At 50.7% G+C, this 25,878-nt stretch overlaps 1 protein-coding gene across 3 annotated transcripts; it reads left to right on the top strand.

The window, feature by feature from the left end:
- Positions 1–1,541: 1,541 nt before the first annotated feature.
- Positions 1,542–25,878, top strand: LHX6 (LIM homeobox 6). 3 transcript variants are annotated; one of them, XM_006865656.1, is made up of 10 exons: positions 1,542–1,713; positions 2,881–2,952; positions 3,330–3,512; positions 3,914–4,035; positions 13,574–13,794; positions 16,457–16,557; positions 16,797–16,892; positions 17,081–17,255; positions 21,213–21,316; positions 25,488–25,878. In XM_006865656.1, exons 1-10 carry the CDS (start codon positions 1,630–1,632, stop codon positions 25,506–25,508), a joined length of 1,179 nt encoding a protein of 392 aa, XP_006865718.1. In that variant the 5' UTR covers positions 1,542–1,629; the 3' UTR covers positions 25,509–25,878. The 3 variants fall into 3 exon arrangements, with proteins under 3 accessions (XP_006865718.1, XP_006865719.1, XP_006865720.1); XM_006865657.1 differs by lacking the exon at positions 21,213–21,316 and having other exon boundaries at positions 1,630–1,713; positions 25,488–25,567; XM_006865658.1 differs by lacking the exons at positions 1,542–1,713; positions 21,213–21,316 and adding an exon at positions 1,944–2,065 and having other exon boundaries at positions 25,488–25,871.

Below are 25,878 nucleotides of genomic sequence, written 5' to 3' on the forward strand. Positions count from 1 at the left end.
GAAGCTCTGTAGGAGTCTGTGCATTCTTGAGCATGAGTGTGTGTACAAGGGTAAAAACAATTGTGTTGTTGTTGTTATGAAGTGCCATCGAGTGAGTTCCAACTCATAGCAACCCTGTATAGGGATTTCTGAGGAGTGACAGGTGAGCCTGAACTTGACCTTGCTGTTCAAACCAATTTTGCAGTCCGGTGCATTAACTCACATATCTGTAAATGAGGGCAATTATGGAGGTGATGGGATGTGTAACAAGGTAGGGGCTCAGTGTTTTGTTGTCTTTAAGGCTGTATCTAAATCTGAGTGTGTATATTTGATTTTAGAAGAGGCTTTACATAAGGTGCTCTGGTAGCATAGTGGTTATGAATTGGGCTGCTAATCTTATGGTCAGCAGTTCAAAACTACCAGCTATTCCGTGGGAGAAAGATGAGGCTTTTAGCTCCCTTAAAGATTTACAGCCTCAGAAACCCTATGCAGGGGTCACTATGAGCCAGAACCGACTCCTGGGACATATAACAACAACATTCCTTTACTTGTGTCTCTAGACTCAGATTGTATGTAAAAAAGGGGATGGGGCTGTGAATAATCACTTGTATTGTATGTTGTAGGGTGCTAGTGTTGAGGTGGGTTTTGTGGAGTTTGGGGTATGTTCTTCTATCTGAATGCTTGGGTCTCCCTAACCTTCTCCTTCACTCTCACTATCAGTAGAATGCTAGAAATTTCTCCCATATGAGATTGGATAAAGGGACTCAGCAAATCCTGATGTTCCAGGCAACCTTTCGGGGAGAATTCAGGGGAATGATCCTCCTCCCTCTGTGTAACTTTCCAACCCCATTCACCCTTTAGGAGCTGGTGCCTTCCCTGGGTGTTATGAAGCAGAAATAATTGTGCAGGTGTGTGAAAATATATGTGGGTGCCTCTGAAAATGATGTGAACAGGTAATCACTTGTATCAGAATGTTCACAAATGTATCTGGTGTAAAATTGTATCAACAGAGTGTAATGTGCGACTTTATATGGAATGCATCACTTCAAGTGATGGGTCCCTCTTGTACCTGTGCCAGAGGAAGGTGAGTGCCCCTGGAGGTAGGAGCGGTATTGTGAACTGTGTGACTGTGTTCCAGCAGACCACTGCCTTTGTGTGTCAGCGTGAGTCTGAGTTTTCTGTCAGCAGCTCTGAGTTTCTGTGTATCTCTGTCTCTCTGTGTCTCTGCCTCACTGTGTGTGTCTCGCTCTCTCTTGGCTGGGAGGGGATTGGTCACGCATGACTCATCTTGAACCAAGCGGGGCTCCAGCGGCAGGGCGGCCGCCGCCGCAGCTGGAGGGGGAGGAGGACAAGGAGGAGGGAGAAGAGGAGGAGGACTACGAGGAGGGGGAGGAGGAGAAAGAGGAGGGGACCAGGGCCTTTCCAAGTTTGTCGGGACCTTCTTTGGAAGCAGCGGCGGCGGCAGCCAAGGAGGCCAGGACTGGGCGCGGGCCGGGGACCGGGACCGGGGCTGGGGCCAGAGCTGGGCTGGGAGCTGCGGAGCCGTTGCCTCCGCTCTCCTGCTTCAGCTTAGGTTCCTACTGTTGTCGTGGCCCCCCTCGGCGTGGCTCTACGCGCTGCGCTCCGGTTAAGCCCGCCGCTCCCTGGCCCATGTATTGGAAGCATGAGAACGCCGCCCCGGCGCTGCCCGAGGGCTGCCGGCTGCCGGCGGAGGGCGGCCGCGCCACCGACCAGGTGAGCCAACGAGCTAGCGGGTTAGAGGGTGAGCGGCCACGGCTAGGGTTGGCAGGGGCCAGGACCCAACCGGGCCGGGCTGGTGGCGGGTGGCGGTAGGGAGGAGGGGTTCGGGGGTGCGCCTTGAGTGTATGTACGTGTGAGCGCGCGCGAGCGGGGCGAGGGGGGGGTGGCGCGGAAAGCGGGAACACATTATGCAAATGTTGGAGGAATTTCTCAAAAAGCGATTTAGCAAAGACACAGGCGAATCAAGAGGAGGCGAGGCCGGTATTGTCCGTCTGAATAGGCGTTGATAGCGCCGATGCGCCAGGGGTTGTGCCGGCGCAACGCTGCGAATCCCGACGTGGGGCCGGTCCCGGGCGCGCCTAGGAGCTGGAGGGTGCTTTTTCCTCCTCCTGGGCGCCTCTGTTTTCTCTTTTTGGTTCTGTTTCGCCCCAGTTCTCGCCCCTATTTAGCTCCACGGTTCTCTCGGACTAGCACTCAAAAAGCGCGCAAATCCGTGTCAATATCGCCGCGTCAATTTCGCGGCGCGCTCAGTGCCTGCTGTTTGATGCTTCAGGCGCTCCAGGTTTTATTTTCCTCACCTTCCATCTCCTTTTTTTTTTCTTTCTTTCTCTCTTTTCTCCTTATCGCATTTTGTGCCGAGAGGAGGAGAAGGGAGCGAGGCGGGGGAGGGAGGGAAGGGGGATGGAGAGAGAAAAATTCGATTTTTAATTACTACCATTAAAAAATCAAATTTGCAATTCTTTGGGCGGCCTGATGGATCTCACTGATTGACAGTTGGAATTGACACTCTGGCTACCTCTTATCTTGGGCATTCACGACAATTTCTAATTGCAGGTAGTTTGTGTGTGTGCGCGTGTTTTTTTTCCCCCCTCAGAGGCTTGGATTGCAAGGGAACTAAGCGATTACTTCAAGAGCCACGGGTTAAGTGCAGGGAGAGGGGGAGAGAGAGGGAAAAAATCCAATCCAAATTCAAATTGCTTCATTAGAGAGACACCGCTTTTGTGGGGAAGGGCTTTAAATGCCCACTACAAAGTTAGGACTCATTGTTCGGCGCCGGTTTATATAACAGGCGCGGGGAGGCGCTGGGCTCAGGCTGCGCGGAGCTAGTTTTGCAGCCACCGTTGCCTGCGTTCGCTTACTCTACCTCCCCCCACCCCCCAGGTGATGGCCCAGCCTGGGTCCGGCTGCAAAGCGAACACCCGATGCCTTGAGGGAACCGCGCCGCCCACCATGGTGAGTCCTTTCGGTCCTGTCTCCAGCCCCTGGTCCCCCGCGGCCCGGTTCTGGGGACCTGGTCCAGCTTTCAGGCGCGGAATCGCTGCTCACGCGCTGAGCGACTTCTCGCGGGCGCCGCCCCTCTCTGATCCACCGTTTTGCGTCTGGGAATATGAACTTTGACTGTTCCCAGCACCCAAGACGCGTATGTTAAAAGTTCAGGTCGTCCCTTTCTCTCCAATAGGCCCTTCCATTACTGTCCCCTAGCCCAAGGCGCGGCATCCCGGGGGTATTTCGTTGTTATTTAGCACTCGAGATCCAAATTCGTCTACAAGGCAGCAGCAACTCTGGGCGCCGGGCTCAGCGCCCTGCTCTTCCTTTCTTCGCTACTGTAGGCTCAGTCGGACGCCGAGGCTTTGGCAGGCGCTCTGGACAAGGACGAGGGTCGGGCCTCCCCCTGTACACCCAGCACACCGTCTGTCTGCTCTCCACCCTCTGCGGCCTCCTCCGTGCCGTCCACCGGCAAGAATATCTGTTCCAGCTGCGGCCTTGAGATCCTGGACCGGTATTTGCTCAAGGTGAGACAAGGGCGGATGGTGTGTGTGTGCGCGCGCACGCGTGTGCGTGTGTGTTTGCACGGGTGTGCGCGCGCGGTGGGGAAAGGGGGAGGGTGCAGCCCAGAGGACTGCAGGGAAGCAACGTCGGCCTATTTACGAATCCTGGTTCACTAGCTACTTGATTGCGCCGCCGTGGGCAAGTCTTAGTTCTCTTTGAGAACTAAGAACCTTGAGTTCTCATCTGTAAAATGGGAGGAGTTTATTTTTACCTTCCTAAGCCACAGTGTTACAGAAGAAAAATAGAGTCATACTCACCTTCTGAGCTCCATCATCCCGGTCTGAAAATGGGGCGGAGGAGGCTGGGGACTCGTGTGAAAGAGGCCCGCGCTGAGACGCACCCCCCTTCCCCGCCCCCTCCTCAGGTCAACAACCTCATCTGGCACGTGCGGTGCCTCGAGTGCTCCGTGTGTCGTACGTCACTGCGGCAGCAGAACAGCTGCTACATCAAGAACAAGGAAATCTTCTGCAAGATGGACTACTTCAGGTAGGCTGCGGCCGCTGGGCCAGCAGTACCGCCGCAGGCAGGACCCGGGCGCGCAAAAGCCGCCATTGCTACGCGAGGTCTCCAGCTCCCAAGCCCGGGCTTTCTGAGTAAACCCCCAGTGCGCGGCTCGGGCCCAGCCCTCCGGTACAACGCCGCGAATCCGGAGCTCCAGGCCGCGCGCCGGTACAGTCACAGGTTCGGTCCTGCGATCCGCTTTTGGTACCTGTAGCCCTATGCATTTCGGTCGTGTCTCTGGTACCGCCTCGTGTCCCGCCAAAGTTTCAGACTCCAGTTCCTGCCTCCAGCGCCTCGGTCGAGCTCTGATGTTCCCGGCTCTAACTCGAACCTGTTCCGAATCCCGGCAGAGATATGACTGCATATCCATGCACCGCGGTTCTGGGTTCACGGTGGAACCCTTCTCACACCGTGCCCGGGGTCCGTCCCGAGCCGATCCCTGAGCTCGGCTTTATACTCTTACCCTAGCTCTGACCTCTACTCCGCTCTGAGTTCGAGTTCCTCGGGTACCAAGCACGAGGCCCCGATCCATCTCAGATCCGACCCCATATCCAAGTTTCTTGTCCTAAAACCCCGGCCTCACTCTCCGGTTCTGCCACAAGTCAGAGTCCAGCGTCGTTCGTGTTTCGCATTTCAGGTCTGGGGTCCCACACGAGTCTCAGGCACTCATTTTAGTCCCAGCTCCGTTGTCATTTCCCACCCCGGCTTGTACCTCTCCAGCTCGAGGCCGCCGGGATCTGAAGGGGGAGATCCAAGTAGCAGCCTTGACCTTGAGTAGTAGAATTGTTCTGGGCCTCGCTCTCTGCGCGGAGATGTTGCGTTCCATAGGTCAGGCTCCCACAGTAACCTCTTTCAATTGCTTGGGCCTTGATTGATTCTAGCCTCACTGTGGAGGTCTGGTCCCAGTCATGGGGTCGAGGTCACTGCGAGGTCAAGGTCACCGCGACTGCCCACCCCATCCTGGTGGTGGAAAGATGGAACAGGCCAGATATCAGACTAGGGCCAACAGAATTCCAGGAGACTGGATTGGTATTCGTTCCTGGGAGGGACGCTGTTCACAAGTGCTTTTCTCAGGAAGCGGAGAAAGCTGCTCTCCCACTCCCCCTCACCCACAGAAACCTTTCCCATCCTTGTCTCTGGAGAGGTCAGGCTTTCATCTTCTTGGGAAGACCTCCTCCTCCAAGAAGATCTTCTGAGGGTCAAAGAATCTGGTGGGAGGCAACACCCACCTTCCTACCCACTTGTCTTGAATCTCCAAGGTGGTGGAAAAGGAGAGCCTGACTCTAATGAAGGATGGGTGTAGGGGCTGGGGTGCTCTGGAAAACTATCAGAAGCATGGTGAAAGAAGTTCTTCCTTTTGTGTAATGAGTTTTGAAAGGGTGTGCATCTGGGGAAGGATGGGAGACTGACAAGTAGCTTAGGACCCAGTGTGCAATGAGTATATGTGTGCCATATTATCTGGCATCTGTGCACTTGGGCTGGATAAATGTGTCATTGAGCTGCGTCATAGGCGTTTGGATAGTATGTGTGTTCCTTTATTGACAAGCGATGTGTCTTTCAGTTCATGTGTGAATGTTGAGAATGTGTCTGTATGTACATGTTTGGGACTTTGAGTGTCTTTGTGTGTTTTTTTGCAAGGTAGTTAAGACAGGATTGTGGGGACAGGGTCCAAGGGGAGAGGCCGAGGTAGGGTAAGGGGACTTTGAAACCCCACCATTCCCTGTCCCCACTTTCTTCTCTAAAAGGACAGTCCTGCTTGAAGCCTTCCAGCTATGCATTGAGGGATCCATAGTACTATCCTATCTCTACATTTATGTCTGTGACTGTAGAACACTGCATGTATATGCCACAGGGAGGTGATCATTTTAGAGGGCATGTATCTACTTGTAATCAGACATGTGTGCTGTGTAACCAGAATGCGATGCCTCTACTTTTCCACCTGACTGGTTAGGGCAGACAACAGGGGTTAGAGTTATGTTTAGCCACCTTGCCACTCTAGGCCTGACTCCAATTGGTTTAAAAGAAAAAAGAAGGATGGAGGGACATATACAGCTGATGTTTTGGAGCTCCTTGGACTCATCAGGTAGTTAAGGACAGGGTTCCAGACTGGGGAACCCAACAGGATAGTGTCTGGGCCTGACCTGGTAGAGGCAGAACAGGACTCCTTCTCCTAGCATTTCTGGTGACAGTGGGACTGGCAGCCACTTGCTGATGTTTTTGCACTGTTTCTCCAGCCCCAGCTCATGCCCAGACTGAAGTGAACCTCCGTGGAAGCTGTCTTCTACTAGACCTTGTTGGAGTAGACCTAACTCCAGTGTTCGGAGCTTCTACCACCTCTAGCCATAGGGTGGAGGGTCGAGTGTCGAGCTGTGAGATAGCTGAATCTCCCAGGCTAACACTGAATCATTGCATGAGCTTAGGCAACTCACTGTGCCTCTCTGCTATCAGTTTCCAGTGTTATTTCTCTAAGCTGCCAGGGAGGCTAATGAATGGGGAAGGTTTGGTAATAACCTGTCAAGGTCAGGTATTGGGGGTGCAGGGAGTACTACATTGTTACCATTGGCAAGGTGGGCACTGGACAGGACCCTGTAATGTTATGCTCCCTCAACTCCTCATCTTCATACCATCCCACTCCCATGTGTAACTTAAGGAACAGGGTCTGCTTAGACTTCAGGTCTGAGCGTTAATCCTTTTCTAGTGACAAGAATCCCCAAAACAAAACTCAACCAGATTTTTTTTTTTTTTTTTAAGTGGAGAGCATAGAGGTTCCTAATAGAGGCCCCTGGGTGGAGTCCTGGTGCAGGATAATGCACTGGACCACAAAGTTGGTTTAAACCCCAAGGTTGGCAGTTCAAACCCATCAGCCACTCCTAGGAAGCCCTACACAGGGTCCTTATGAGTCAGCACCGACTCAACCAATGGCACATAACAACAACATTCCCTGAGTAGACGGTCCAATTGTGGCTCTTCTGGGGAGAGGCCAGGGCTTTTCTCGTAAGTTTTCCTTCAGCCAGCTCTCCCTGCAGACATAACCTAGTCCCTGGCAGTCCTACCTGTATCAAAAATAATCAAACCCAGAAAAAGAAGAGGCAAAAACAGCAGAGCTCCATGCAAGGACTGTTGTGTGCTGGTGTGCTCTGAACAACAGCCTAGGCGCCCAGTGGTTGCCGTGAGGAAGCTCTTCCTGGAGACAGTGTGAACAGGGTATGGTAGACTGAGTTCCCTCCTTGAGCGCTGGGGCTCAGGGAGGGGTTGGATGCTGAGATTCTCTAGGCCTCTGTTTCCTGAAGTCTGATGGTATGTGGACTGGAGGACTGCCCCAAAGAGAGGCTAAGCTCTCCCATTAGAGTGGGTGAGAGAGAGGGAAGGAGTGCTCAAGGCCTCAAGGCCCTCTGGTCCTCTGAACTCTTTTCTATTCCCCATCTCTTTACTTCTTGCTGTTTTTCATCTGTCCCTCCTTTAGTCCTCTTTGGCAGAACCAGCGTTGGCGGCTCAGGAAGTTAAGAGTTTGGAAAAGAATTCCAAGAGAGGGAGGCTACAGTGTTTGGGGGGGTGGGGGTTGCCCTTAGTTCATTTGCATTGCTGGAAAGGGTGGGTTCCACTAGCTCTGTGCCTTTGGCCTCCCTGCCTCTATTTCTTCAACTCATCCTTCAAACAGGAACCTCACCAACCCTCTAGGTGGGCTCAACTAGATTCCCACCTCTTTTTACTAGATAAGAATCCTAATAGAAAAAAATTACTATGTGAGGGATGAGATATTGCTTTTTATTTCTATACTTTTTTAAAAATTTTCTATGAAGATCATTTTTCTTTCTGTTTTCTTCCAAAAATCAAAGAAAAGTCATTGGGGGGAAAAATAGTATTCTTTGCTGTGGCTTTCGAGTCTTCACTGCCCTCAACAATCACACTCCCAGACATCTGTCCACAGAAGGGAGGGGTCCTTCTGCCTGCTTGCAGCTGCTGCCCTCCAAATAGGGCATTGCCTGCTCTGCAGTACCCTCCTGGCTCCTACGGCATCCTGGAGCACATGTCCATTGTATAGCTGGGTAGACTGAGGTCTTGGGAGCTGGGAGAGAGAAAAACAAGTGCTCAGGGTCACAAAGTAAAGGAGACAGTGAAGAGTGTCTGGACAGTGGGTGAGAGCATCCATCATCCAAATGTATTGCATCCTTCTCCATGCCGGGAACTGTGTTGAGCCCTTTACCTGCATTCTCTCATTTTCTCCTGGGGGGGCGGTGTCTGCCATCTGAGTATGTATGATGCGCCCAGCCCATAAGCCCCACTTTATAGAAAGGGGAACTTCCTGAGACCCTAAGTGATGAAATCACACTCATCAGGGTCTGGATAGGCTCCCTGACAGACTGGCTTCACCACTCCAATACGCTACTTCTTTATTTGAGCGATCACAGCTGCTCCTCTGTGAAAGCTGGGATCCATGGAATGATAAAAGCATCTCTCTGCAGGTCTTGATCTTCCCTGCCCAATTTGGCTGGTTCCTCAGTGATCATAAGAACACCCACTGTATACTCAGATGTGTGTCTCTCCTTGTGTTGGTCTTGAGAGCACTAGAACAAGAACAACTTTGACAAGATCAGATCACTATGGTACCTGGCCCTCTTATCTTCTAGCTGTGGGAATGGGGAGTGAAGGGTTAGCCACCTCCCCTTAGTTTATAGGAGTCGTGGTGTGGCACTATAAGATAAGCACTGAACTGCAAATAGCAATGTCATAGGTTCATTGGAAACCCTATACAGGATCGCTTTGAGTACCAAATGGATGCACTTAACAACTTGCGTTTATGGCGTTAGGGGTTCTGAGAGTATCCAGGGCTGGACCAAGGCGGCTTGAGTTCCTGGCCCACTGCTTGTAACATGTGATTTAGGGCACACACTCACACAGCCCTCTCTGGCCTCCCGAGTCTAGCCTAACCCAGTCTGTGGGCTCCAGCGGGAGAACCACCCCCTCCCCCAGAGCGAGGGTCCCCGGGGAGGCTGAGAGCCGGGAAGCGGCCCCCCACCGCGGCCGCGAGCGGCCCAGCGGCCGCCAGCTGTTGGGGGACAGATGTTGGAAGAGCGCGGGGGAGGGGCCTGGGACAGGACCTCCGAGGCGGCGGGGCGTTTTAACCTCTTAATTGCTGGTTCCGTTTTCTCCAACTTCTCTGAAGGACTTGCCTACAAGGGAGGGAGCACAGGGCTTCACCTCCAAGCTCTCCATTTTCACACATGAAATCTAAGGCCATCAAGTGAGCATCCTGAACACAAATTAAGTGAGTTCTAGTTTGAGTTTCCACACCCGGCCTTCATGACTCACATTGGTGTTTCCACATGGAGATTCAGGAGTAGCTTAATTACCGGGAAAGGGTGGTGGGGAGACTCTCATGGGCTCCGGATAGTTGAATTTGTTAATTACTAAGGGCGTACTGGAGTTCTGGTGTACTGGACTTACTAAGGGCTTACTGGAGTAGGATAAGCACTGGACTATAAAGTCAGTTTGAACTGCAAAGTCGATGGTTCAAACTCACCAGCTGCTCTTTGTAAACCCTATAAAGGGTTGCTATGAGTCGGAACCGACTCGACAGCACTTAACAACAACAACGAGGGCGTAGTAGGGACCAAGGAAGGTTGGCCAGGTGAATCGGCACGATCGCTGTTACCCAAATATCTCTAAATGCTCCTGCACTCTGGAAATAGGGGGAAAGGCGCGCGTTGCTCATCCAGCTCCTTTCAGCAGGCCCCTGGATGCGCGGCATCTGTCGAATACCTCTCCATCCCCCAAATCTCTCGGTGTTTCCCGCCATCGCCCAGGGCGCACCAGGACCCAGGGAAGGGAGCGCGGGGCCTGGACCTCACAGCAAGGCGGGGGTGGCAGTAGGCGCGCTTCTTGATCCCTTCGGTGTTCCGTTAGCGGTTTCTGAGCGCCAGTTTCTTGAAATTTCGTTGTCTCCGCCGCTGACTTCGCTGCTTCCGGAATCCGGCTCGGGCCGCGCAGCCGTTCTGGAAAGAAGCCTGTTTGTCAGAGCATCGATCCGCAAGCCTCCTACTGCCCTTTTTCTTTTGTCTCTGACCCCGGCTCTGGGTTGGGGACTCGCTGCTGGAGCTATCCACACACATCCAAACCCGAATAATAATTTCTTGAAGGATCCAGTAAGGACGATTTCGTTGGTTGCGCTGAACCACGGCGAACGCGGTAGATTCTTGGGGGGGGGAGCACACACCTGGCATTTAAGGTGACAGGCTTACGGTATTTCGCTCCTTGGCCTCGGGGACCAGGGATAGTTGTTTGGAGGTAACTCGTGGTGTCTGCCTCGAAATGCCGTGATGGAACCATTGCAAGTGACTTATGTAGGCGCAGGCGCAGGCCAGGGACTGGGGAGAGAAGATCCGGCGCCACGCAGGGACTCTTGGGCGCGTCCCTTGGACGTGCCCTGCAAAGCCAAGCGCGAGGACCCAGGACCGCACACTTGGGCGCAGCGCACGGGCGGAGGCGCACCGCGACCTCCGGCCGAGTCGCAGGCGGTCTCCCGTAACTTCTGAGAGCTGGGATCATTCCTGTTCTGTATCACCCACTCCTCTGTTTGGACATCTCTCTCCTCAACCCTTGCCTCCAGAGCAGGCTGAGCCCCAGGTTCAGTTCTCTGGAGTTTTCAGGGCCAGCGACCTGAAGTGGCGATCTTGCAGTCAGATCAGTACTGCTTGTTCATCTATCCCAAATCCTAGCTTCCCCATTCCTGCACCTCCAAGAGGCCCAACCCCACACTTAGTGTGGTCTTAGTCCAGTCATCCCCCCATCTGAACCATACACTCCGTTTGTGCTAAATGAGCACCAGAACCCCCATTTTGAGGGGTTACAATGAAATTGAGGGTGTGTGTGATAATGGTGCTGCACCCCTACCTGGGGCACTTCTATCTCTTGAACCACATATAATCGAAAGCCAGAAGGTGTTCCCAATTTGGCTAGCCTGGCAGCCCCACAGCGGGATGGACTGAGGTGGGGAAAGCAGTTTCCTCTTCCCTTTACTGCAGGATTGGCATTGGAGACCACTGGTGGTGCTGGACTCTCCCCAGGGGAAGCAGAATTTCTGCTGTCTGGCATACCCTCTGCTTAGTCGGCTGGTTAACTGGTCAAAGGCACACAGTGTGCTATAGAGTCGGTTCCCACTCATAGTGACCCTGTACAGGGTTTCTGAGACTGTAAATCTTTACGTGAGCGGAAGCCTCATCTTTCTCCCAGAACAGCTGGTAGTTTCGAACTGCTGACGGTGAGATTAGCAGCCCAATTCATAACCACTAACGCTACCAGAGCTGCCTGTTAGACGTTTGCTTTCCAGGTCACTGTCCCCTTGCTCTTTGGCGGAAAGAAAGGGTTTTGGGATGCTGTGGGGAACTGAGACTGGCTGAGCTGGAGCCTCTTAGTTCCACACTCAGACTCCCAAGACCATTTTTTTACTGGCAATGGCTTGAATTTGCCATGGCAGAGGAGACTGTAACCAGAGTGTTTGCAGAACTGGTTTTTCCACGCACTCGCAAGCGTCTCTGAATGTCCCTCTGGGTGGAAGGGTGGTAACTGAGGACACAGAGGCAAATCTTCTTAGTTCCTTTCCTCAATGGAGGTTAGGACTTTTTAGAGGGGAAGAACGTATAAACCTGGGTGGTCAGCTTTGAGAGGGTGAGTAGGAGCTTTGGGATTTTGCAGGGGGTGTATTGGGAAAGAGGCAGGTGTGCAGGGGCTTCTGGTTGGGAAAGTGCTCCAAAGGGCCTAGAGACCTACCTGGTGCTGACCTTCCAGTGTGCCTGACTGGGACTCATGCTTAGGGGAAGAGGAAGGAAGATTTGAGGAACATTAGGAAGGAGATAGAGTCCTGGTGTGGTACTGTAGGATAAACAATGAACTGCTAGCCTTAAGGTTGGTAGTTCAAACCCACCAGCTGCTTCATGGAAACCCTATCCAGGGTTACTATGAGTTGGAACTGACTTGATAGCACTAACAACAATCACAACAACAATAAGGGAGGAGATGGGCTTGAATGGATGGGGCCTGCTGGGCTTAGTAAACCCCATTGGGTGGATCCTGAGGCACAGTGGAGCCACCAAAGGATTTTAAACAGGGAAGGACAGGGTTCCATGTGCACCCTGGAAACTTCAATGTGGCTGCTGTGTGGTAGATGGGTTGGTAGGGGCAAGACTGGAAGTAGGAAGACGAAGTCAGAGACTGTCAGTGAAGCAAGTGGATGACAGAGCGTGGTCTAGAAGGATGGCAATGGCGATGGAATGGGGAGATGACGCCACACATGCTTAGGAAACAGAATCAAGGGTGCCCGATCATTGGTTGGTGTGTAGTTAAGTTTGCAAGTTTGAAGCACTGGGTGAGTGGTGGTACCATTCCCTAACAATGAATGAACAGCAGAAGGAACAGATTAAAGGATTGCCACAGGGCCTCAGAGTCAATCATCCACCAAAGGAATAAACTGGCTTTGGTGCCAATGGGTCAGATCTGGGTTGCCTTGTAGACAAGGGAGAACTGGACTATGTTGTTTCCTGGAGGGACTCCTAGCTTGGTGGTAGAGGTAACCACACTCAAATAGGAACTCTACCGAGTGGGGAAAGAGAAGAGGCAGAACCACATAACAGATGGGTAGGCACATTTGAGCTGGGCTTCTGGTCTGGTTAGGATTTCTTTTGCCTTTTTAACATTCCGTGTTACAGTGCTCTGAGTCTGGTTCCTTGGGCTGGAATCCTGGCACATGCTTGGAGTAAAACATTAGACAAATAGTAGTCATTGCTCTTGTCATCTAATTTAACTCGGGGCAAGGACAATGAGAACTGAGAGGGGTTTAACAATTTACCCAGGGTCACATAGCCAGTAAGTTCATATCTGTCTGTTCTTCCAAGAAACTCTGAGCTTCTCTTTAGCAGCATTACAGCTCATTCCTCTCTGGAGTTAGAAAGGATTCCTATCCTTTCCAGCAGTGTGACCTTAGACAAGTTAATTTATCTTTCTGTTCCCAAGTTTTCTTATCTGCAAGAGGAGGAATATTTGAGATAATCTATGTAAAACACTTAGAATCTTGCTAGGCACATGGTAAGTGTGTCTACTTCATTATTATTTTATTTTCCTAATAGTCCCCGGTGTGGCACTGTGGGTTAATGCGCCAGACTGCAATCAGTTTGAACTGCAAGGTCGGTGGTTCCAAATCACCAGCTGCTCCCTGGAAACCCTACACAGGGTCGCTATGGGGTGGAAATGACTCGACTGCACTTAACAACAACAACATGTATATTAATAAATTAATTAATATCATATAAGAATACAAGCATAAGTAATTATTGTGGAAAGTTTGGAAAACCCATAAAAGAACCAAGAAGTAAAAGAAATCATCCACCAGCTCACCATCTAGGTGGGACTTTGTTGCAGAGGGGTGGTGGGTCCAGACAAAGGGAAAAATGAGAGCTTCAGTTTGGAGGCTTGGGAACGGGAGTGTTGGCTGTCTGAGCCTCACCATACCCCTCCCCCCCATATCCTGCAGTCGATTTGGGACTAAGTGTGCGAGGTGCGGCCGACAGATCTATGCCAGCGACTGGGTGCGGAGGGCGCGTGGCAACGCTTATCACCTGGCCTGCTTCGCCTGTTTCTCCTGCAAGCGCCAGCTGTCCACGGGTGAGGAGTTCGGCTTGGTGGAGGAGAAGGTGCTGTGCCGCATCCACTACGATACCATGATTGAGAACCTCAAAAGGGCAGCGGAGAACGGTAACCAGCCGGCACATCGCAGCATCCCGCTATAGCTCGTCCCCTAGCCCTTTCCTACTTTCCTACTCTGCCCCAGCACCCTAGGAACTGCCCACAAGCCTCTCCCTAGATGGCCTAGAGGCAGGGGTGGGGGATGGGGGAGGTGGGGGCGGGGGAGTTGCCCTGGGAGCCTGTGCTGCTTACTCCACCATTTTTCTCACACTGTGTGACTCTGGGTAAGTCACTGCTTTCTGTGTTTTCTCGTCTCTAAAATGGGGCTATGGATAGGACACCCTCTCAAAGATAGCTGAGCTCATGTAGTAAAGCCAGGAGACAATGAATGCTAGAGATGTTTCTCCTAATGGAGTAGTTTACTCTAATGGACAGCCTTCATTGGCCTGTCTCATCCCTTCAAACTTCCTGGAGAGAGGACATGACCCTATACCCCCAACTTCATACCACCTTAGCAGTTCTGAACCTGTGGTTTAGGGTGGGGAGTTCTTCCTGGACCAATGTCTCTAACTGTAAGGGGAAAGTGGTCAGGCTTCTGAGTTAGGATGCCTGGGCTTCAATTTTGCTTCTGACTGTCTGTGCTGACATAGGATGTTTCTTTCTCTCTCTGGGCCTCACTCTCCCCATCTGTGACAGATGGATGTTGGACTAGAATGATTCCTAAATCTTTTCTCTGACCTTGTGATTCCCAAGACACACAGGGCAGTCGGGTCCAGGTCTTTGGTGGAGGTGGCGGTGATGGAAAGCAGCATTGTGTGAGCTGAGTCACAGGTGGGATGGGGCTGGAGAAGAGGAGTAAAGGCTGTGGAAGCTGCTAACTTCTCTGTAGCATGAATTATTTTATGTAACCCTGGAGTCTTTGTGTGACACTGTAGGATAAGCACTGCTAACCACAAGGTCGGCAGTTCAAACACACCAGCTGCTCCTCAGAAATCCTGTACAGGCAGAGTTTCTATGAGTTGGAACTAACTTGAGGGTACTTAACTACAGCAACAAGAAATAGGTGCAGTATGCCTATTTTGTGGGTGAGGAAATAAGCAAAAGTAAACACAATCTTTTATCTATCATACTGTACCACCCACCTTCAACTTCCAGGACCCCTTAATCAGAGTTTACAAGGTTAGGGAGACAACTGGGATGTGACTGTCTCTATGGGTTTAATTTCCGCATCTGAAACGCAGGCACACCAATCCTTGTCCTGCTTGCTCCCCCAGAGGATAATATTACCACAAAATCTCCATCCCCAGCTCTGTTCCAGGGAGGAGACATGGACCAAGTACTTCAGTTTCCAGGCCTAGCCTGGGGACCAGTTGGAAGCCCAGAGGGGCCACATCAGGACTATTGCTTTCTCTGGCCAGGATCAGGGCTAAGGGGGCCTAAGTGAGGAGCAAGTGAAGCTGGAGTGTTACAAAGTTATCTGCAGTGGTAGGCAAATTGGACTGTAAACTCAGGAGTCAAAGCCAGAGCTAACATCTTTGATGATCGGGCCCCACTAGTGATCCCAGGTTCCTTCCAACTAGGACTACCCTTAGTCACTGTCTTGCCAGTTACACACTAGATCTCAAAGCCAGGCCTGATCCCAGACTCCTGCCCTGCAGAGGGCCTTGAAGGCTGGAGTCTTGGAACTCCCTTATTGATCATCCTTACTGTTGGCTGCTGTTTTACTGTTTTCAGACTTAAAAAAAAAAAAAAAAAAAAAAGGTTGTTGTAGAGAAACTAGAAAAGATGGTTAAGAAGAAAATAAAAATCATCCCAAATGCCTCCACCCCTCATATTTTGATATGTATCTTTCCAGATTTTTTCTATATATGTATATAGGAGTGTTTCTTTGTTTTTGCCCAACATGCCTTTTTTCCTAATTACAATATGTTAACAATAAATTGTGAGCAGTGGTAATCTCTGGGTGCTGCAATTATTGGTGATTTTTATTTTCTTCTTTGTGCTTATCTATACTTTGGAGTTTTTAAATAAGGAGCATGTATTTTGATTCAGAAAAATGAGGTATTAAAGTGAAGTATTAGTGGTTAGTATGGTTATGGAACTAATACAGGTGGAAAGAGAATACTGAATATATATTCTGGTTAACAAAATTAAACCTTAAAGAAATAAGGTGACATATGATTTTTGTAAAAAACTGTAAACATTATAGAAACATCGAAAGTAGAGAGTGTCCTTAATTGCTTCCCTGAACGGTAACTACTGCTAACACCTTGGTGTATGTCCTGCCAACATTTTTCTTCTACCCGTATTACAAAATGGGACCACGGTTCTAATCGCCATCACCAGTCGGTTCCCTTCAGTCTAGCTAGGGAAGCCCAGTTTGGGGGGCTGGGGTCAGGCAGATTTCAGAATCCTAGACGAATGGGGCAGAAGTTTTGGTTTTCTTTTCTCAGAAGCAGTTTCTTCCGCCGTAAAGCGGGAAAAACGGCGCACCTTCCCGGGTGCTGTGAGATGTCAGGCATAGAGTAGAAGCTTCCCATATGGAGCGAATGCTCAGAAATGGAAACTCCTCTCCCAAACACTGGATTCGGAAACAAGGACCCTAGAATCCCATCTCCCAGCCAACTCCTCTCCTAACCCTTCCTGGGACCAATTCCCCAGACCCCCATCCTTTCCAGATTGCCACTAGAAGAGATGGGGTCACGTGGTCAGTCACTTTTGTCGTCTCCAGGTAACGGCCTCACGTTGGAGGGGGCAGTGCCCTCAGAACAGGACAGTCAGCCCAAGCCGGCCAAGCGAGCGCGGACGTCCTTCACTGCTGAACAATTGCAGGTACCAGCGCAGAAAGCGCGTAACCCAGGCAAGGGCGGGTCCTCAGAGTGGGCGGGGATTTTGGGGCTTCTGGCTCCGCCCCCTCGGCCCAGACCCGAAGGCGGCGTAGAGGGGCCGCAGCTGACTGGGGCGTGGCCGCAACCTGAAGCCTGTGATTGGGTCGGGGTCACCGAGACCTCGGCACGCTACAGCCTCACTGTCCTCCCCCACCTCCTACTCCAACCCCTGGCGCCCGGCAGGTTATGCAGGCGCAGTTCGCGCAGGACAACAACCCCGACGCGCAGACACTACAGAAGCTGGCGGACATGACGGGTCTCAGCCGGAGGGTCATCCAGGTGGGGCCGGGTGAGGGCGGAGCCTTAGGGTCTGGGCGGGATGTAGAAACCTGGAGGGCGGGCCTGGACTAAGTAGAGGGGCTTTGGAGCAGGGGGTCGGGACGCACGTGGCGGAGCTTCCTCAACCAGTGGCGAGGCGCGTCCTACCTGTTTCCGCGAGGCTGAGCCTGCTGAGCCTGTCGTTCCAGGTGTGGTTTCAAAATTGCCGGGCGCGTCATAAAAAACACACACCGCAGCACCCTGTACCGCCCTCGGGGGCGCCGTCATCCCGTCTCCCCTCTGCCCTATCCGACGACATCCACTATTCCCCGTTCAGCAGCCCCGAGCGGGCGCGCATGGTCACCCTGCATGGCTACATTGAGAGTAAGTGACAAGCGCGCGGGTCTACAGGAGAGGGTGACACAGAGGATCGCGCCTGGGTGGTCTGGTCGAGGCCAAGACATAGTGAAGCCTTACAGAGCCTCACGAGTGAAGACCTGGGTGCTGGGGGTCAGGGAAAAGGGAGAGAGGGTTCGATGTTTGTCCCCATTGGTCAGAACACTTAGAGCAAGTAATGCAGTCATTGAAAAAAATACTTTCCAAGCTTCCAGTCTATGCCCGGGGACTAAGGAGAGAGCAGGATGCGTCTCTGCCCCCATGAAATCTGCACTCTTGAGTGGAACACAGAGAAGAGTATCATTTTCATTGTATTGATTTTTATAAGAAAGGTTGTTAAGTGCCGTCGAGTTGGTTTCGACCCATGGCGACCCTATATAGAGTTTCCAAGGAGCGACTGGTGAGCTTGAACCTCTGGTACGAAAGGATAGGGTTTCCGAGGAGCAGCTGGTGAGCTTGAACTGCCTACCTTGCAGTTCAAACGGCTTTGCAGTCTGGGACATTAACCCACAGCACCATACCAGGATTCTGATAAGAAAGGTAGTGGCTTGGAATATTTAAATACGCGGGTCTGGGGTGGCCTCTCAGCAAACTGAGACGACTGGACAGGAGTCAATGAAGCACAAACAGTTGGGAAGGAAGAGTGTGGGCAGGCTCTGTTCCAGCAAGGATAGTGGCATGGAAGCATTACGTTGAGTAGAAGGCTGGAGCAGCATTAACCCAGGCTCTGGGACGTTGGGCAAAGTCACCTAGCCTCCTTGAGCCTTGGTTTCCTTAGTCGTATACTGGAATAACAGTACTTGTCTACCTGGCAAGGTTGAGAGAATCCATTCCTGCATTCAGTAAATATTTTTTGAGTGCCTTTCTGGGTTCTAAGCACTGGGATACAACAGTGAGCACAACAGACCAAAGACTATCTTTGTGGAGCTCCTATTCCAGAGTGAGTGATGGGTGGAGAGACAGTGGACAAATGAAAGAGCGGAGGGCATGTCAGCCATGAATGAGTGCTATGGGAAGTCATGGTGGAGTGACCTTTGAGCAGGACCCTGGATGAGTGAGGGGGTAGCCATGAACGTTTCTAAGTGATGTGCATTCCATAAACTGTGTGTAGCAGATTTGGTTTCCTTTCTCTTTGGGGTTGTTTCCATTGATCATTTCCTTGAAGCTGGGCATGACCAAAAAATAGAAGTGGCCACCCAACTTTTTCCTATTCAGACTTCAGGAAAAAAGGTTAAGGCGGAAGAGATTAGAGAGAGGACCTGCTGTGTACTGAGCCCCTGCCATTTGCCAGAATCTATATTCTGACTAGACTGTCCATGTCACTGTCTGTGTTGTAGAGATGAGGAAACCAAAGCCCCCTCCCCCCACCCCTCCACAGTAAGGTAGTGGGAGCCAGGATTCCTTAATGGGTAAGTGTGGGTTTAGGAGTCACACTTCCAGGCTTCAAACCCCACCCACTGCCACTTACTAGCTATTTAATCCTAGGTAAGTTTCTTCCTGTTGTTGTTAAGTGTCATTGAGTCGGTTGGACTCACAGTGACCCTGTATAGGATTTCTGAGGAGTGGCTGGTGACTTTGAACTGCCGACCTTGCACTTCAAATCTACCTTGTAGTCTTCTTTATTCAGTTTCTTCATCTGTAAAAATGAAGATAATAGGAGTAACTAATCTCAAAGTAAGGAGTTCTGGTAGCATAGTGGTTACGAGTCAGGCTGCTAACCTCATGGTCAACAGTTTGAAAATACCAGCCGTTCCATGGGCGAAAGATGAGGCTTTCTGCTCCTGTAAAGAGTTGCAGGATCACTATGAGTTGGAACCGACTCCATGGCATACCACCACCACCACCAGTCTCAAAGTGCTGTTGTAAACGTCAAATGAGGTAACTGATTTAAAGCCTTCAACACTTAGTAAGAATTCACTGCTATTGTGATTTTGGTAGTAGTTTTGGTTGGCAGAATAGGAGTCTAGAGTCCCCTTTTAGTGTCCTGACTACTGCACTAGGCTGCCAGTTGAAATCATTCCCTTTTATACTTTTCCATTTCTCAGTCATCTGCTCAGTATGAGGAACTTTTCTAAGACTTATGTTGAAGCTTAATGCACAGAGTTCAATACATAAAACCCTTGATTGTCTGTTAAAGGCACCAAGGATCAGAATCGACTCTCTAGGTTCCAGGGGTCTGGGCAACAAGCTAGCCCTTCATGTGGACAGTTGATAATGGATCCAGGTGACCCTCTTGGGAGTGGGACCATGGCCTCCAGAGTTCTGGCCAAAACTGCCCATTTGTTAACACATTGATTCCACTGCCCACATGCTTCCTCTCCAGCTGCTTATGCCTCACTAACTCCTACAATCTCAGTTTACTGAGAGGCAGCCCCAGACCCATATCTTTGTTGACCATGCCTAGACCTGTCTTTACCGCCTAGAGGAGGGACTGAAGGTACCCCTTTCTTATCCCTTTGAGGCGGAACTCAGCTTGGGGCAGGAGGTGTCCAAGGTGGCTGAATTTTCGGCCTCTTGCCATGTGACTGAAAGTCATCTCATCCTTTTGCTTTACCATTAACCAAAGTCATGGGGTCTGGAATTTTCTGAAGTTTACCAACTGGGAAGCTGATGAAAATGTTAAGACTCATCAGACTCCAGAAAAATGAACTTTTGCTTTGCAATTAACAAAAGCCACAGGATCCTGAGTTTCCTAGAGCCTTACAGCTTAGAATGTGATAAAAAAAATCTTTGGAATCATTTCCCAGAAAAATGCATAAACACACATAGTTTTCTGTGTAGTTTCATAGTATTCATGGATTTTTAGAACACTCCATCCAGGTTAAGAATTTCCAATTAAATTAATCTGTTTTATTCTACAGATAGGGAACTGTGACTCAGAAGTTATAGTTACTTGTCCCAAGTCACATAAGTTATAAGTCTCTGTCGAAAGCTTTTTGCGCTGTGACCAAAGAGGATGAAGTCAAAGGAAGAAAGAGGCAATAACCTTTTCCACTATAGTGATAAACAGGCTGAAGCATGAGAGATTTTGATCAGACATAAGGATTGGGAAATCCCAGTAGTTTTAGATGTTAAAATTGGGGATAGAAATTTATTCAACAAATATTTAAAGAGTACTCACTAGATGAAGCCTTGGTAGTGACACTGTGGGTTAATGCGCTGGATTGCAAGGTTGGTTTGAACTGCATGGTTGGCAGTTCAAGCTTACCAATTGCTCCTTGGAAACCCTATACAGGGTCCCTATGAATCAGAACTGACTCGATGGCACTTTGCAACAACACTAGATGCCAAGCTTCATTCTAGGTGCTGGAGATCTACTATGATCTAGAATCTAGTAAACAGACAAAAATTTCTGTCCTCAGAGATTGTATTCTGGTTGACAATGACAGATAATATCATATAAATAATAAAAAGATATAGTAAGTTAAATGATGGTAAGTTCTAAGGGGGGAAAAACAGCAGGGAAGGGAGGATGGGGGGGTGGAGGTGGGTTTGGTGTTGAGTAGTTGTAATTGTACCTAGGGTAGTCACGGACGGCTGTCAGGAAGAAGGTGACATCTGAGCAGAGCCCTTTAGGAGGTATGAGGATAAGCCTTGTAGAGACCTGGGGGATAAAAAGGTACAAGGCTCTCAGGAAGGATCTTAACTGGTAGGGTGCAGTCTTGCTTGAAGGAGGCATTCACTGCATACAAATTGATGAGTGTTTAGCTATGGGTGGTACAGTTGTACCCTATATGGTACAGTTGTACCATATAGCATTTTATAGATTATAACGACTGTCATGTAATAACTTGTCAACCAGCTCTATTGAAACCTTGCCCAGGCTTACCCAACTGGTAACTGACAGGTGATAGTGGTCCCAGGACTGTAGCTACAGAGTACGGGGCAGGTGGGATCCTGCATGGAGGCTGGGGGATTGGCACCAAGGCATCCTCTCGTTTACAGGTCAGGTACAATGTGGGCAGGTCCACTGCCGGCTGCCTTACACCGCACCCCCTGTCCACCTCAAAGCGGATATGGACGGGCCACTCTCCAACCGGGGTGAGAAGGTAAATAGAGCCAGGCTGGGGCTTGTGGGGCTGCAGCTCTCCTGCCGAGGATGGGTTTCTGACAGCATTCCTTGTCACTGGGCGGATGTCATGCACTTTGTGATGGACCCTCTCTGCCCAGAACACTCAGGCTACTGTCCCCTAGGCAGCCACCCTATGCAGCTCTGGTGGGTTCTGTGTATGTGCACTGCCATTCCTAAGGGTATCCCTTTAGACCCCTTACCAACAGTTAGTCTTCTCCAGATCTGTGACTTTTGTGTTTTTACTGAAGTTTTGAGGTTCCAGGGAGGGCTTACATCACATACCACTGGTTTCTTCTCCTTTTCATTCCTGTCTCTTAGGATGGACATCTGTATAGATGGGGGTCCAGGGTCTTAGCAGGTCAGCAGGTAGTATCCCTTGGTTAGTCAGCTCACATTCTTTGTGGAATCTGTGTCTCTGGTTTTCTCAGGCATTAGAACTAACCAAAGATATCTCCAGGCCTGTGGCATGAAGGTATTTCAAAGCACTTGAACCTTTTGCTAAATCTTTTCTGGAGATGAAAGTGGATGGGGCAGCAGTGGGCTAAGTCTCAGAGAGTGAAGGGGCCTTATCTCCTTCTTAGCAGCTCTGAGACTGATTCCTCACTCTTAGCCTTGAAAGCCATTACTCTAAGACAACCCCTCACTTTAGAAATGGGGAAATTGAGGCATAGGTTGCTCTAGGTCACAAGGCCTGGATGAGAACCTGTGCATTTATTCATTCATGCACATTTTATATGTACTGACTTGCTCAGCAGCCCTGAGTCAGTAGCCAGGGATACAACATGGTCCCTGTCTTTGAGGAGGCCACAGTCTAGACGGGGAGACAGATCCCAGCAGTGATAAAGTGCGATCAAACTATGATGTGGAAGTCCAGGGTCCTGAGGAGGGCACAGGAGAGACACTGAGAAGACTTTCCAGAAGAAGGTCCCATCTAAACTTGGAAGTGGAGTGAGAGTTTGTTGGGAGGCAAGAAGAAATGTTCCTGGAACTGTCATGTGTCTCAGGGAACCCTGAGAGATTCCATGATGTTGGCCCATGGGCTTGGAAGGAAGAGTGGTGTGAGGCAGGGTCTTGGGGCTGCCAGGTGGAAAAGCCTGGATTTGCAGTAGGGGGATCAGGAAGACCTGTCTCAGAAGCGTTTCTGTAGCAGCCTCAGAGAGTCTGGGTTGGCAAGTGTGCAGGGAGCCAGTGAGTCAGTGGGTGTGGTGTTCCAGGGAGAGACAGTGAGGGCTGTAGAGATGGAAGGGCCTTAAATGGGACCCTCCCATCCAGCAGATCCTGGTCTTGGCATGTCTCACAATCACCTGGGCCCCTTGTAAAGGTTCAGATTGCAAAGCCTCACACCTAGAGAATTTGGGGAGCTCTGGGGTCGGGCCTAGGGATCTATCTGCATTCTTCCAGGACAGTCCCTGCCACTCCTCCTCCTGACTGAGCACCTGTTGTACACAGGGCTCTGCACTAGGCACAGTGGGGGGAAGATGTACATCCTCGTTGTATAGATACCATTTGTAAGTATCTTGCAGAATCTGGAACTGGGTTGAATGGTGGTAGGTGAGAATGCCCCAGATATGTCCCCTCTGATGTTGTCGTATTCACAGGAAGAGCTGCTGTCTGTAGAGGGCCTCCTCTGTTAGCCACTGGCCCTTTACACACACCTTCTGGTTGATGCCTCCCTTCTACTGTGGGCATGGGGATGGCCATCCTCATGGTAAAGATAAGGGAATGAGGCTCAGAGAGGGGACGTAGTGAGTCTTGCAGGCTCTGAAGCTCACACAGTTCAATACTTGATTCCCTTTGTGCTACACTTTACAGTTTACACAGTGTGCTCTTGGACTTCATCGTCCACAGCCTTCCTGTAAGGAAGGTGGGGATGATTATAATCAACTGCCTGACTCCAAGCTGACCTTGATTCCAAGAGCAGCCCCCTCTTGCAGGAGAGCATCCACCCATCAAGCCCTGGCATGGGACTACAGAGGCGAGCTGCCCTTTTCCCTGCTCTCAAGGAGCTTGTGGTTTAGAGCAGGAGGCAGGCAGCTACACCCCAGGGTAGGGATGGGGCACTTAACATGGCTTCTAAGGACCCAGAAGAGGGAGTGATAAGCTCTCGGGGGAGGGGAGGAGGAAGCAGGGGACAAGAAAGAGGGCATCCTACTAGCAGAGGCAAAGAGGCATGGGGAGGCCGAGTGTAGATTCCTTAATGTGGCCAAGGTCTAGGGAGGCCGGAGGAGTAAGCCAATAATGGAGGGCCTGGACCATTGTGCCCAGGGGCTTGGGCATGATCTTCGGGCAGTGGGGAATCTTGGGATTGTACAGAGTTGAGCTCAGAGCTTAAGAGAAGGCTTCATCTCCTGGCAGCTCAGCTCAGCTTGTGGTTGTGTCTGGCTCAGTCTGAAGTCTGAGCCCAGTCTGGGGTCTGGCAGCTTTAGCTGTAGAGTTTCTAGCCCTTGGGTTTGGCTGGTGAACCAGAGTTCTCTCTTACTGGACTGCGCCCTTAACTGTGTATCCAGAAGCCCTGCAGAAAAGTGTGTCTCCCTCCTTTATGACCTTCTGTGCTCTCACTGTCAGCCCTTCCTGCCAGTTCCCAGGGACCTTTTCTGTCTATGTGTTGTCCAAACCCATGGGGGCTGTGGACTACAGGGTGTGGAGCGGAATGTGGTCAGCACATAACTATATGAGTTTTCCCTTGAGTTCCTCCAGACCTGGACCAGCCTAGCTGTGAAAAACCTCAGTGCCTGTTTGGGAAGGTTCTAGAACCCACTCATAAAGAGTGTCCTTACTGGCCTGGCCAGGAGAGTGGTGCTCCAGCCTTCACGGTAGCACCTTCTGCTTCCACCACATACATCATTGTTTGCCACACAGGCTTGTGAGTTTCCAGACCACATTTCTTCCTGTCTCTTGATCCCACAACTTCAAAACTTGGAAGCTTTATTGATCACATGGAGAGACTGAGGCCCACTCTTAATAAGAAACCAAAACCAAGTATCCCTGGGACCAAAGAGAAACGTTGCCCCAGGTTGGTTGTGATAGTGTCGTGAGAACCCTAGAGTAAGGTAGACCTCTGAATCCCACCTCGGCCACCTATCTGAGCACCAACAGCAGCTTCTTAGAGCCTCAGCTTATCTGAAAAATGGGGATAATGATAGTTCCCACCACTTAGGGTTGTTGTGGAGCGTAAACGCAGTGCCAGATGGAGAGAGTTTAGCATGATGTCTGGCATACAGAAAGTGCTCCATTGGTACCGATCATTATTATGATTACAATTGTTAAAATTACCATTGCTTTTCCCCATCTCCTCTTCATGGTGACCAGTTCTGGGCAGATAAAATTCCTGATGAGAAAGTGCAGTTGTCATGTGATCATGCCCACCTGCCTCTTAGACGTCTCCTGACACATTCCAGTGACTATCTGACCAGTCATCCTTGATCTGAACTTCAGGGAACTGGCTGTGTTGATGGTAGCTATGAGACATTAGCCACATACTTTAGAGGGAAAGGGACAGACAGATGGTCCTTGGTCTCTACAGGTGTGTGTCAGGCATGTGGCATGTCTGAGCCACTGCCTCTCAGATTTGTTAAGATTAAGTCCTTATTGCCTGGTGTGTGTGTGTGTAGTCAGCATTCAACAATTATTGGTCATGGAGGCCTTTGAAAGGGAGAGGCAGGTGGTGTGGTATCATCAAAAGGACTTGCTCTGGAGCCAGGCCTGGGCTCCAGTCTTAGGTCAACTCTTCCTAGCTGTGTGATCAGGGCCTCACTAACTACGCCTCTCTGAGCCTCGGGGGCCTCCCCTGTAAGATGGGGTTGGGGTGAGGCTTCAGTGAAGTCATGCATGTGCGGCACTTTGCCCAGTGCCTGGTGCAGGGTACAATGCTCAGTAATCGTTTACTGCTGTTATAATTGTATCTCATTGAATCCTCCCCACGATTCTGAGAGAGAGATTTTGTCATCCCCATTTTACAGATGAGGAAACAGGCTCAGAGAGGTGAAGTGAGTTGCCCAAGGTCCCACAGCAAGTAAGTGACAGAGCCAGGATTTGAACCCAGATTCGGGCCCTGTGCCCACCCTCCTTCTCCATGCCTTCAAGGACCTCTGGGGGGCTGTCAGGGTGGGGGCCCTGTTTCAGCTACTTCCTGTGTCTTCCTTTTGCAGGTCATCCTTTTTCAGTACTAACGCTGCCGGCATTTCCGCATCTGTCCATGGGCACCACTCAACTGCCCCTCAGCCACTGAAATCCAGACTCCAAGCTGGGGCCAGGGACTCATCTGCCCCAGCATCTACTCCCATCCTTCAGCCTGCCCACCACCAGCTAGGCCCCCCGGCCTGGCCTTTTCCTCTCCTGCTGAGAACCAGAACCCGCCAGGAGCACTACAGAGTCCTCCCCTCAGAAGGCAGAGCTCCCTGACATTTGGAATCAGGGTGAAAACAACAGTCTGTTTTTCCCATTTAAACAGGAGTCATCTTTAACTTAAACTGATTACAATAGCGAAAAGCAAAGTTGAATTGTGTGACGCCAACAGTCTTCTAATTTACAGGTTTTCTT

Source organism: Chrysochloris asiatica, unplaced genomic scaffold, assembly GCF_000296735.1.
Source record: "Chrysochloris asiatica unplaced genomic scaffold, ChrAsi1.0 scaffold00081, whole genome shotgun sequence".
Taxonomy (NCBI): domain Eukaryota; kingdom Metazoa; phylum Chordata; class Mammalia; order Afrosoricida; family Chrysochloridae; genus Chrysochloris; species Chrysochloris asiatica.